Genomic DNA, 14,270 nt, shown 5'->3' on the forward strand with positions numbered 1-14,270 from the left:
TTAAATTACTTGAAGAGCTGATTAACAGGCCAGAGAGGGTGAGAGTGCAATTTTCAACGCTAAAATGACTGAACCCAAACAGCCTGAACCCTGTTGACCCTGTTGGGTCAGGGTGTGCAGAAGTTATACTTTATTAATGTTGAAACATTTCAGGGAATTTATGCTGGATCGTGCGCTTTACCTTGTTGTTGCATAGTCAGTTACATGGACAGTTACATGGGTAGGATGGGTGCAGAGGGATATGGGCCAAACGTGGGCAACTGGGACTAGCTTAGTGGTTTAAGAAAAAGGGTGGCATGGACAAGTTGGGCTGAAGGGCCTGTTTCCATGCTGTAAACCTCTATGACTCTATGACCTTGTATTTGGTGGTTTGGTCACTTGGGTGAGGCTGTGCACCTTTCGAGGCACTGCCTGCTCTCTTGTGTGAGGCAATGGCAGAACCATCATGGCCGCTGTCTGCCTTTGCCTCTTGCACTGTGCAGGAAGCTCCCATCCCCTGGTAATGCTGGGCACTACGAATTGAGTGCTGAAGCCCAATTAGGGCATTTAAATTCTGTGCCTTTAAAAGAACAAAGCCCCAAGAGCAGGCAGTTAACTGACTAATTGACATTTAATCTGGTTGGGGCTTCAAAAACTGGCTGCAGCTCACTGGTTTTCCAGCAGGTGCACAGGACTACTCCTGTACTATTATATTCAGCCCTGTGCTCCGGTTTCCTGCCACAGTCTGAAAGACGTGCTGGTTAGGTGCAATGAACTGAACTGAACTTTTACTGTCTGAAAATTGATGACTGGGGAAAGAGGAATGAACCTGGCATCAACTTTGATATTTGATTTAAATCTACTCTTGTCCTTTTGCTCCTCTCTCCTACCTTAAGCAGCAGGGCGGCAAGGTGGCACAGTGGTTAGCACTGCTGCCTCACAGTACCAGGGACCCGGCTTCAATTCCCGGTTTGGGTCACTGTCCTCGCAGAGTTTGCACATTCTCCCCCTGTCTGTTTGTGTTTCCTCCGGGTGCTCAGGTTTCCTCCCACAGTCCGAAAGACGTGCTGGTTAGGTGTATTGATCATGCTAAATTCTCCCTCAGTGTACCTGAACAGGCACCGGTGTGTGGCGACTAGGGGATTTTCACAGTAACTGTTAACGTAAGCCTACTTGTGACACTAATAAATAAACTTTAACGTAGAAATGGCATCACACCTAGTAATAAACATTGATATTTATAAGAAATCTGAGAGGTTCAATTGATACCATCATAGATTGCGGCCAGTTTATGTTTCCCCCTCTTCCCTGAATGCTGTGGCAGACACACTCAAAGTAGGTTTCTGTTTGTAACTGTGTGGGCATTCTACTGAATGCACGATCAGGTAGAAAGAACTGTAAGAGATACGTTTGATTTTCTCTCATTTTAATTGAATTGAGGAGTGAAATCAGGAAGCAATTATTCACACAAAGAATGGCAAAAAATCTGGAACTCAATCCCTGACAAAGCTACAGATGATGAGTCAATTGAAGCTCTCGGGGCTGAGATCAATGAGATTTATGTTCGTTAATAGGAGGTGGGGGATCATGTGATTAGAAGCAGTTAGAAAAATGAGGTTGAGGTACTGATCTGCCATTAAGCAAAGAACAGGTTTTCTGGAATGAATGGCTGCCTTTTGTCCCTATTTTCCTAAATGAATGTGCCTGGCCACTTGTAAGAATGCCTGACTTTAACGTGCTGTCATTCCTTTGTTTCTCAGTTCAGTCTCCGACCTTCCCTCCTATTGTTTCAAAAGCAGAGCACAATTAGCGAGCTCCACTATGGTCAAGTGGCTCCAATACTTTCCTCACTGAACATCTGTCTCGATGATGAATCATGCCCAGGGAGTGCAGATAAAAATTTGTTCTGATGCAATCTGTCTTACTGGAACACTTTAGACCTAAGTTAATGACATTGACTTCAGTTTTTTTTGGTTCCACACAATTGAGGACTCTTTGCGAAACAGGCAGGAGGGATAAGGAAAATAAACCATTGAATGATTCTGGAAGATGGAACTGATGAGGCTGAAGTTCATCACATCAGCATTACTTCTAGATAAGTTACTGAACCACATAAATGAGCTGACAGCTTTCCCACCCCCCCAGTGTGGTATAATACTCGATTTAATTTCTGTGTGTGTTATATAACCACTTTCATGCACCATCACACATGACAACCACCTTCAAAGTAAAGCTGCATAAAAGCAAACAGCGAACAAAAATAAAATGGATGCTGATGAACGCTAAACGTTTATTGATCGGTTCAGAATTCTTTGGGAGAAGAGCATAGTTATGAGGATTTCAAACTGGAAGGTGACATAGGCTGTGGGTAGGTAATCATGCTCTGTGTCGCTGATAAAAGAGGCAAAGGAACATAGGAGGAGGAGGAGGGAGCCATTCAGCCCCTCAAGCTTTCTGCTTTGTTCAATTCGATGATGACTGATCTATCTTTCATTTACTCGCCTTCCATCCATATCCAGTGACTCCCTTTCCGAACAAAAGTCTAACAACCTGTCTTGGAAGCATCAATGATCCCAAATCCGCAATGTTTCAGGGAGAAAGAATTCCAGATTTTTCTTTTGCCTGCTGAATTCATTCCAAAATGCCCAGCTCTAATCTGAAGATCGAGCCCCCTTATTCTTGATGGATCTGCCACAGGAAAATCTCTGTACTTCATAGAAATCATAGAAACCCTACAGTGCAGAAGGAGGCCATTCGGTCCATCGAGTCTGCACCGACCACAATCCCACCCAGGCCCTACCCCCACATATTTACCCGCTAATCCCTCTAACCTACGCATCCCAGGACTCTAAGGGGCAATTTTTAACCTGGCCAATCAACCTAACCTGCACATCTTTGGACTGTGGGAGGAAACTGGAGCACCCGGAGGAAACCCACGCAGACACGAGGAGAATGTGCAAACTCCACACAGACAGTGACCCGAGCCGGGAATCGAACCCGGGACCCTGGAGCTGTGAAGCAGCAGTGCTAACCACTGTGCCACCGTGCCGCACACCATGCCGTTACACATCTGTGGATACCAAGGGGCAATTTAGTATGGCCAATCCACTTAACCCGCATATCTTTGGAATGTGGGAGGAAACCGGAACTCCCAGAAGAAACCCATGCAGACACTGGGAGAACGTGCAAACTCCACACAGACAGTGACTGAGGCTGGAATTGAACCCGGGTCCCTGGCATTGTGAGGCAGCAGTGCTAACCACTGTGCCACCGTGCTGCCCTCTTACCGTATCAAATCTTTTTCAACCATAGAAATATTATTATTAATAGATCTTTTCTGCTTGGCTGACATTTAGTCAGATGTTAGTTTGGGAGTTTTCCCATAGAGCTAACATGGACAGACACACACACTCAGACACACACACATTTGCTGGATGTATATTCCACAGGAGCAAGATGAAAAAGTGCAGCTGCCATTATGATGCATTGCATGCACTCACATGTCTAAAGTTGAAAATGCTCCAGGGTGTTCCTGATATTTCCAACTGAAGCCCAATGCACCAGTCAGAACCATGACCTGAAATTAGGTGCAAATATTTCTAACCTTAAATGACTCAGTTATATACACACATTTTTTGGTTCTTTTCGAGGATTATATGTGCATGATAAATTTTGGCTCAGTTGGTAAAGTGTGTGGGCTGAACTTTCACCTCAGAGACAGGCTCCTGGCATCACCTGAACCTGAAGGAAACCACACAAAGAACAAAGGAAAATACAGGAACAGGACCTTCAGCTCTCTAAGCCCATGCCGATCATGAGGACCTAACGAAACTAAAAAAAACCTTCTGCCCTTACTCAGACATTATCCCTCTATTTCCTCTCTATTCACGTACCCATCCAGATGCCTCTTAAATGTTTCTAATGTGCCTGCTTCCGCCACCTCCTCTGGCAATACATTCCACGCACCCATCACTCCCTGTGTGGAAAGCTTCCCCTGCACATCTCCCTTAAACTTTCCCCCTCTCACCTTGTAATTGAGACTTCCACCTTGGGAAAAAGACTCTGACTGCCTTGTGTATACCTCTCATCGTTCAATTTTTCACTTGTAGCGAACACTTTCCCTTGGCTACATGCAAAGTTATCCTGCTGCTGTTTCAGTCTTGATGGGCCTCTAATTGGCCTTCTAGCTTTGAGATCCTGCCCTATGGTCACTAATTGATCAACGTGAGGGAAATCACAGATGCTCCCGAGCTTCTTACTCCGTTTGAGCATGAGAGCAGTGTCCTGAAGCCAGGGATAAAGTCCTCCCCAACGTCATTCACACAGTCAGAGCAGGTTTCAATGTGTGCCCTAGAATGACCCAATCCACCTTTACAAACTTTGCCACAGCCTTACAATACACAGACGCACACATTTTCAATCGTGCTGGGAGAAGATGGTCAAGTGCAAAAAGAGATGGAAGTAGGGAGGACATGGCATCTTTTCAGGACCGTAGCCACTGTGTTCAAGGATGTTTTTAAAGGTCCAAGTCTTCCAGTGAGTGAATGGGTGCGTGGAGTAGGTGGGTGAATGGGTGAGGTGAGTAGTTAGGTGGGTGAGTGGTTCAATGAGTAGTTGGATGGTGGGGGTGGTTTGTCTGGTGAAGGGGTAAGCAGGTTGGGGGAGGTAACCAAGCTTTTGGGGGTAGTTGGGAATGACTAAGGGGTTAGATGTCAGATGGTTGGAGAGGTTAAAGGGGGGGGGGTAGTTGGGTGGTTGTGGGGCTGGCCATGTGGCTGTTGGGTAGCTAGGTTATGTTGGGGGGACAGGTAGTCAAGTCAAGGTGGGGTGATTGGGGAATAGTTTGATGCTCGAGGGCTAGGTGGGTGGGCTATTTTTGAAACTTGGTGCACATCCTATCTTGCCTGGATGAATAGAATAGATAAAACGACTCTTGTTTGTATCAGGTTCCGTGGATTATATGAGTTGTCCTGGTCTCCGAGGGTAAAGCTGTAGTATTGACAGACTGTTTGCTTTGTTTTTTTTAAAGAAAAGGACCTGCTCTTGGCTATGTAGCTGGTCTATGGAATCTTCTGCCTTCATCAGAGTTACGAGGACTATATTACTTGTCTCTGCCTCTATAGATTATCTGACCAGCTCCTGCATCAGAAGACATGACGTGTACTGTATAAAGTGGCCTGGATTAGATGGTCTACCACTAACAGGGTTCAATGACCGGCTGCTAGCTCTATACCATTGTGTGATCTGCATCTGCCTTTACTGCATTACACAACCTCTCCCCTGTTAATATCACATGACACAACCTCTCCCCAGTCTACATTGAATTACACAACCTCTCCCCTGCCCAAATCAGATTACATAACCTCACTCCTGCCTGTATCGCATTACCCAAAACCACTCCTGTATTACAGTACAAATTCCCCCTTCACTGGGCATGAACCAGATTACATTGAGGCACGGGGTTGAGAAAATTCCAAAATTCCAAAAGCAGATCTCACCGAGACTAACATCCCCTGCAATACCGGGGCGGCACGGTAGCACAGTGGTTAGCATTGCTGCTTCACAGCTCCAGGGTTCACAGACCTGGGTTCGATTCCCGGCTTGGGTCACTGTCTGTGTGGAGTTTGCACATTCTCCTCGTGTCTGCGTGGGTTTCCTCCGGGTGCTCCGGTTTCCTCCCACAGTCCAAAGATGTGCGGGTTAGGTTGATTGGCCATGCTAAAAAAAATTGCCCTTAGTGTCCTGAGATGTGTAGGTTAGAAGGATTAGTGGGTAAATATGTAGGGATATGGGGGTAGGGCCTGGGTGGGATTTTGGTCGGTGCAGACTCGATGGGCCGAATGGCCTCTTTCTGTACTGTAGGGTTTCTATGATTCTATGAATTCTCCAGCCCTAGCACGATTTGTGCATGAGTGCATGGGGCTGCAGAATTGAGCCCTATATTTTGAAAGCAGTGTTGGGAAGTCTTTGTTTATTCTCAAATGGGTTTTAATGGTGGGGTCACCTCTTCCTGCCTCACAGTTAGATTGTAGTTACCTTGCGGATGTGACACTGAAAGCTGTATCTGATGGCAAATTGAGTGAAGCAGCTAATGTGAATTGTGAGCTGTTATTGGACAACACCTGGCCCAGGATGCCACGGCTCATAAACATTTCCTTCAGGAACTGAACGACAGCCTCTCTGGTCGTCATGCATAACTGCTTCTCTTTGATCTATCAGGAGAAGTAATCAACCACAATGAGGAAGGTTCTGCCATTAAACATGAAGAGATCCATCCCCATGACCAGGTGTGGGCATAAAGGGCTCCCTCTGGACACGTTTGTGCAGTGTATGTATTTGGCAGTTTGAGATAATTTCTTCAATTGCCCTCAATACCCCTGGCCACCACACTGCAGATTAGACCTGCGCTCTGCACATTGTAATGACCCAAGTGGCCTTGGTGGGTTCGTTGGAGAATCTTCAACCGAAGGGAGTCTAGAATGATCAACATGCTTTTATATAACATCAGACCATCTATCACGGCGAAGTGTCTCTGCGTCCAAAGGAAATTTTTATGATGTTGTCACCTGGCCTCTGCTGTGGTCACCCTTGTTGACAGTAATGATAGATGTGAACACTACATCTCGCAGCTGTTCCTGGTATAATTGCTGAAGCTTCCCTGAGGTAGCCAGCAGTTGTTCTATCAGCAATTGGGAATACAATTCAAGCTCATCGACCAAATTGACATAATATGTCGCAGGAGGGTCAACTGTGGCCTGCATTGTGTGTGTCTGCAGTCATTTGATGTTTCCCTTGAACATATACCTTATCATATGCGAAGCACATGAGACGCAAGCGGAACCTTTGAATTCTGAGGGGCATCTTTGCAAGTTCCTTCTCATCTAACAGAATGGTTTACGATCTGTATTGATGGTGCATTTCAGGCTTATAATGTAGTCGGAGGACTTCTGCAAGCCCATGTAACTGAGAGAGCTTCAGTAACAGCATACTGTGCTTTGACAGTCCTCTATATGCGTAATATGCTGGTCAGCAACATCCATCTAGTTGCTCCTGGAATAAAACTGCCCCAAGGCCTGTGGAGGAGGCATCTGCAACTATTGTAGTAGGCAGGGATGGGTTGTAGTGAGTCAGAATATCAGGAGGGAGCAGAATATATTTTATGTGACAGTATGCTTGTTGTTGGTGTGCACCTCTGCACCACACCTGGCCCCTTTTTGAGAAGGGACTTTGTGACCTGCACCAGGTTGGGCAGAAATTTTGCCACTGGTTCGCTGTGGTCAAGAATCTTTGGAGGGCAGTGGATGTTGTCTACATGGACTTCAGTAAGGCCTTTGACAAGGTCCCTCATGGCAGACTGGTGCAGAAGGTGAAGTCGCATGGGATCAGAGGTGAGCTGGCAAGGTGGATACAAAACTGGCTCGGTCAAAGAAGACAGAGGGTAGCAGTGGAAGGGTGCATTTCTGAATGGAGGGCTGTGACAAGTGGTGTTCCTTAGGGATCAGTGCTGGGACCTCTGCTGTTTGTAATATATATAAATGATTTGGAGGAAAATGTAACTGGATTGATTAGTAAGTTTGCTGACGACACAAAGGTTGGTGGATTTGCGGATAGCGATGAGGACCATCAGAGGATACAGCTGGATATAGATCAGTTGGAGACTTGGGCGGAGAGATGGCAAATGGAGTTTAATCCGGACAAATGTGAGGTAATGCATTTTGGAAGGTCTAATACTGATGGGAAATATACAGTAAATGGCAGAACCCTTAGGAGTATAGATAGGCAAAGGGATCTGGGTGTACAGGTACACAGGTCACTGAAAGTGGCAATGCAGGTGGAGAAGGTAGTCAAGAAGGCATACGGCATGCTTGCCTTCATCGGCCGGGGTATTGAGTTTAAAAATTGGCAAGTCATGTTGACACTTTATAGAACCTTAGTGAGGCCGCACTTGGAATTCTGGTCGCCACACTACCAGAAGGATGTGGAGGCTTTGGAGAGGGTACAGAAAAGGTTTACCAGGATGTTGCCTGGTATGGAGGGCATTAGCTATGAGGAAAGGTTGGAGAAACTTGGTTTGTTCTCACTGGAGCGACAGAGGTTGAGGGGAGACCTGATAGAAGTCTACAAGATTATGAGAGGCATGGACAGAGTGGATAGTCAGAAGCTTTTTCCCAGGGTGGAAGAGTCAATTACTAGGGGGCAAAGGTTTAAGGTGCGAGGGGCAAGTTTTAAAAGAGAAGTACGAGGCAGATTTTTTACACAGATTGGTGGGTGCCTGGAACTCGTTGCCGGGGGAGGTAGTGGAAGCGCATACGGTAGTGACTTTTAAGGGGTGACTTGACAAGTACATGAATGAGAGGGGAATAGAGGTATATGGTTCCCGGAAGCGTAGGGGGTTTTAGTTAAGTCGGGCAGCATGGTCGGTGCAGGCTTGGAAGGCCGAAGGGCCTGTTCCTGTGCTGTAATTTTCTTTGTTCCTTGTTCTTTTTCTGAAATAGATGATGGGTTGGGAATTTACTGATAGTCTTCGTTTTGTGTTGGTCTGCCATAATGCTTTAGCTGCTCACGATATATCTTAAGAACAGAATAGAGGTCTTAGAGAATTCACATTTCCCGTTCAGTGTCAACCCTGCAAATGCTGTAAGGCAGCCATGAACCACCTCTCGTGTTCCTCAATGGTCGAACCAGGCTCCAAAACATCATCCAGATGACAGATCACTCCCTCCAGGCCCTGTAAGGTGGCAGGCATTGTGAGTTGAAAAATCTCGGTTGCCAAGGTAATGTCGAAGGGCAAGCGGTTGAAACAGAATCTGTCAAAAGTAGTCAGCAATCTGGACTTCTTGTCTAGTGGAAGTTGCCAGAAGCTACAGTTAGCACCGAGCTTCAGAAACATTGTGCTATTGGAGAGCTTGGTCAGACCTATACCAGAATAACATTGAGAAGGATGAGTTTCAGGGCTGAATAAATTGTACTGTAAGGATATGCAAATGTAGAATATAAAATAAAGATGTTAGGTAGATAATGTGGACTAAAGGGGTTTTCAGGATTAAAACATAGACCACAGAAGGGGCGAGTAGAAAAGAGATTGCCACTTTATGTTATAGCAATGTCACCCGAGAGAATACATCAAAGGTTTTATAGGATAAAGTTATGGCTCAGGAAAAGCAATATTAGGGAAGAAACAGAATGGCATGAAAAGACATGAGGTCTCTCATCACCATCTGACAATGTGGTGGTGGGGGAAGGAGGTGCACAAAGCGCAGAACAGGATAATATCCAGCAGGGAGCAGAAAATGGCATTAAAAAGATTCGGCATTTGATTCACTACGAATGTTGGTTTTCTGACAAGGCCAAGTACATTGTTAGGTTTAGATAACCCAAGAAGTCCCCTGTGCAGATGTTTTTAGTTGCGGTATTAGATATGTACTATCCTGCATGATATGTAAAATGATTAATATTTTGAAGCAAGAATAAATGAAGTGAATGCTTTGATGTATGGACTCTCCAGTTTTAGGAATCTGTTAAATGATAAAGAACGAATTAGTCCACAATTGTATATTTCTGCAGATTAGAGGGAAATTAAAATCCTTTGTCAGGATGTTGCAGGGCAAATATTGGATACTTTGGAAGCAGATGGAATAAACAGAACAGGCTGAAGTTTGCTTTTGTGAGAAATATGTGGTGTAGTTGTGACTTTGTACAAGATTGTTCTGCATTGTCAGACTCGGGGGAAATCCAGTTACATTGTATGCTATTGATTTTTGTGATGCTTTCAATCTGGTGTCTCATGTAGCCCTCAAAACGAAGCTGGAAGCTCATGTGGTTCCAAAGTCAGTGTAGTGTTCAGTAAATCTTCCCTCTTTTGAGAGATGGAGTACACGCGTGAGGCAAAATTGCCCAGTCATCAATCCTTTCTGATAACTTTGTCAGTGATGTGTTGAATCATGTCAGGAAATAATTTTAGTGTCTATAAAGGCCATTTCCGTAAGTATTGCAGTTTTGGTTTACACAGATCTTGTGCATCTTGTATTTCTGATATACCTGTGTACTTGTTCTGGAACTGAACAAGCAAATCTGAAGTTGTAAGTGGAAATTCACCGATGGGAAGTTGTGAATTTAGTTTGTTAAATCTACTAATTACCAGATTGCTGTGTTGTTAGCAGTGTCCTTCAGAAGAGGAAACCTGCCATCTAGCCTGACCTGATCGACATTTATGTTACAGTCCTTAGACTTTACAAGACATATTCCTTCAGATTTAGCATTACTGATTGCTTCCATGCATGATCAACATTTCACCTATAATTGGGATGCACTTTAACCTGGGGGTTTGCAACATGAAACCCTTTCTTAAATTCTGACTGCTACAATCTCATTTGCCTCCAAGATCATCTTCCACTCCCTGTGAAAGCCAGACGGATATGCATTCTAATGACTGACAAGATACAGGGTGTATGTATCAAGGATAATGACTTGGTGGAAGCTCTGCTTCTTCATTTGAATTCATTCAGGAGATTGAAGAGGCTGCATATATCGTCCAACTCTAATTCCCCTCACAATTGTATAGCTTGCTTGATCACTTCATAGGACATTGATATTCCCATTATAACATTGTTGAGGATAAAATGATGAATAAGAGATTTTGCCCTAATTTACGTTTGATCCAACTTTGAGTATGCCATGTTAAAATTCTTCCACTAGCTATGAAATGCAGGACAAATTATTCTTTTTTTTATCATTCATCACTTTTCTCTCAGATGTTGTAAAAGTTATGTGCTTCAGCAAGCATTTGAAGGGGACCTTGTAGTTCAACATGATGAATTATAATTTGCTGCAGGAGTGAATCTAATGCTGTCTGATATTAGGTAGACTTGCCTTTGCACCTTTAGGTTGTATTTTTTTCTGCAGCGAGGAATGTTCCCTCTTAGCTGCATAGCTGTGTAGCGCCCAGAATTTCCCAGACAGGTCAAACACAAATCAGCCCCTTTAAGTTTTTTTTTACCCCAGGTTTCTTCCCTTTGCGCGAGTTGGGTGCAATGTAGCACCACTCATTTGTACTGTAAGCTGTACTCACTAGCTCCTGGTAACTCAGGTTTGCACATTCCTTGATGCTGCTTGTCCAGGAAACTCTTGGTCATCATTTTGGTCAAACAATGGGCCCTTGAAGTTACTGTGCAAAAAACCTAAAGCACCTGTTAAAGAAGATTGCCTGGCATATTAGTGGCAAGTCACAAATTGATAATGGCAAAGTGAAGGAAAGCAGACATCTGAGACCAGAGTGAATTGGAGAATCAACTGCATATCGCTTTAATCAATCAGATTGAAGGATTGTGAATTTAATATAGCTAGGATTGAAAATTTAGGTTAAAGTGGGTGTATTCAATCACACATCAGGTACAGAAGGAGAAATAAAGGCCGTGATTCTCCAATGTCGTACACCCCATCACTGCTGCTAGCAGGAATGGAGAATTTGGCGCTCAGCCAAAACTCTATTCACTGCAGCGGGACTGGAGAATCCATCCGCGGGCGAGGTCAGAAAATTCCGGCCACGAAAAGGATTAGGGCGGGAATTTCTGGTCATGCCCATCCCAAGATCGGATGTTCCCACCCAAGATCAACACACCTTTAAATGGTCAAGTCAAGTTGTCTGTCCTACCTGTGACAGCTCCTATAGTGGGCGGGACTTGAAAATTTACCCCTAGATTATGAGGGAGACCAAAGAGAACAAATAAAATGATTTTTAAACATTTTAATTTTACATTCTTGAAATCTCCAACAACAATTGAAGCCTGGAGGAATGTGGTTCAACATCTGTAATTGTTAATTTTCAGTGCCATGTGGTTATTTGGCAGTAATTTAAATTTATCATGTTGATAAAAGGGTAAGTCGACTGAAAAGACTTGATTTGAGTTTCTATGGTGAGTTTAATTCATATTTAATATCTAAATACAGCAGTTTCATGAAGTTCAATGACTTTCGATGGTGAACTAGGTAGGGAGATTACATTTTCAGGAAACTAACAGCAGAGCAACAATCTCAGACAGCAACTTTTGGATTTCCATATTTTCCAAGTGCCCTTGTTTGAAGTTGTTGTAGGATTTGCACGTAAACAACTTAGTACCATGAGCCTTGTCATTATTTTGACAGCAAATTATGGTTCAATGTATGTAAAAGCACCTCAAAATTTGCTTTTCCTTTCCCCAAGCTCTCATGCAAGTCCCCTCTGTTCTATCTACAGGCACAGTGGCCCCTGAGATGATTATCAATATGTGTACGCATTGTTCATATGTTTTATAATATAACTTTAGGAATTCAAGTTTTAACTCTGGTTGAGAAGCTGTTGAAAGCAACCCAGAAGTAAATGCAATTCAAACAAGCTTGAAAGTGTGTTGCACTTAAAAAGGTTGGGGCCATGTTGACTTTAAGAGATTAACAGCTAGAAAGGTAAGATCGTAAATCAGAAGATGGGCTTACTTAGCTAAAGAACTGGAGACATGATGTTTGCTGTTGTTCCATTATTTGTGTGATTTCTCAGAATTAAGGAAAGCTTTGGAATGAAAAGGTAGTTAACTTGCATTTCTGCCTGGGAACAGCTGTATGTGTCACACTGTCATGGAGATGCATGGAGCTTAGTGAGATTCTTTGTTTTTCAGTTTTTTCCCTATGAATTCAGTTAGGGCATAGCCCAGCGGGCAAGACTGGTTAATGTTTGGAAAAGCAGCTAAGAGACTGTGTTAGCTTTGGGTCTTATGTAGCTTGTAGCTCCACAGAAGTCGGGAGATAAAGCCAGGCTTGCACCTGAAGTAGAGTAAATGCTTGATCTGTCATCCATGATGCAGTCTGTGATTGGAAACTGGTATTCAGATTGTGACGAAGTTGGAAAGGAGAAAAAAAAACTGGAAAATCTGTTTAGCTGTAAGCTAAGGTTTCCTCTTTAACTGCCTAAAAGGCAGTTAATCTTGAAGCCGTTAAAGTTCTGGAATTAAATCGGTTGTAGTCTGAAACCATAGCAATGAGCAAGGCCAGAATTTTCTGACTGTTCAAGCCAGTGGGATCTTCAGGTCCTGTCAACAGCCCACCGACGCCGTGGGTTTGCTAGTGGTGAGGGTTGCGTTCAGTGGGAAATCCCATTGACAACGGCAGGACCAGAAGATCCTACCGCTGGCCAATGGCGGACTGCCTCCGCCGTTGCAAAACATGTGGCGGGTTGCATGGAAAATCCCGCCTCAAGTGGGTTTTCTGATGTTTTGAGTTACTCCGCAGGAGTCACAGGGAGGCTCATTCTTGAGCTGTGAAATCCAGTCAAGAAATCGGAAAAGAAATTGAGGGTGACTTATCCAAAAGCTAAGGGAAGGACCCCCACTGGTGAATAGTTGGAACACTGAAGAGAAATTAGAGTGAGTTCTGGAGAATGGTGACATACCTTTAGTTTTGTGCCAGAAATGTGAACTAAACTTTAAGATTTTGTAAGATAAGGGAACTCTGGGCAGGAAGTAAAAAGAACTGAGTTTATAACGTACATCTTTATAAGCTCTAGTGTTAAAGTAATAGTGCTTACTTCACTTAATTCTTTTTGATATACATTCAAGTTTGTTTTTGTTTAAAAATGGGAAATCTTGTGGCACAGTTCTTTCGGCTAATTGATGGAGTTCAGATTTCTTCTTTAAATGTTAAGCTTCCCTAATCAGATCGTAACAATATTTCCAGCTTTATTGATTCTGTTTCTATTTTCCCAGGTGATTTCCAGTTTGCGATTGCGTCAGATGATAATTCCGAGTTTTGGCTCAGTTCTGATGAAAGTCCTGCAAACGCCAGACTGCTGATTCATGTAGGCAAGGTACAGAATGTTAGTTGAGTCTCACTTATCTTGTTTGATAGCCATTCGAGGCTTTTCATACTCGCTGCATTGAAATGTCGTTGGGGAATCTGGCTGATATTTTTTTATTGATGGGCACTGTCTGCGTGTGAGCATGAAGTCGACATAGAAATCAAGAGATAAAATCAGAACTGAGCACCAGAATGCCTTTGTACTGAAGTCAGTGCCATATCTTATAAAGCAAGTAATGTTCCTTTTAAAACATTTGACAAATTATATTTCTCTCAGGAGAAAAATCCTGTAATGTATTAATGTACCTTGTTAACCTTATAATATAATTTTAAAACCATTAATATCAGCTGTCTGTATTGAACAACTGACAGTGTGTACATTTAATGTATCTAGGCAAGGCAGCAGTTGGGAGAATGCATGGCCTCAGAGGTTTAAGCCTGAGGAGGAGAGATTTCAACCAATGCGATTA

The 14,270-nt window shown here is 43.6% G+C and overlaps 1 protein-coding gene across 1 annotated transcript in view; it reads left to right on the forward strand.

Moving 5' to 3' along the window:
- Positions 1-14,270, forward strand: part of LOC144498778 (N-acetyl-beta-glucosaminyl-glycoprotein 4-beta-N-acetylgalactosaminyltransferase 1-like) — a 736,002-nt gene that overhangs the window by 437,523 nt on the left and 284,209 nt on the right. Inside the window, exon 6 of the mRNA XM_078220446.1 lies at positions 13,710-13,810. Within this exon, the coding sequence (XP_078076572.1) occupies positions 13,710-13,810 (101 nt within the window). The remainder of the gene's footprint in view (positions 1-13,709; positions 13,811-14,270) is intronic.

Source organism: Mustelus asterias, chromosome 9, assembly GCF_964213995.1.
Source record: "Mustelus asterias chromosome 9, sMusAst1.hap1.1, whole genome shotgun sequence".
NCBI classification, from domain to species: domain Eukaryota; kingdom Metazoa; phylum Chordata; class Chondrichthyes; order Carcharhiniformes; family Triakidae; genus Mustelus; species Mustelus asterias.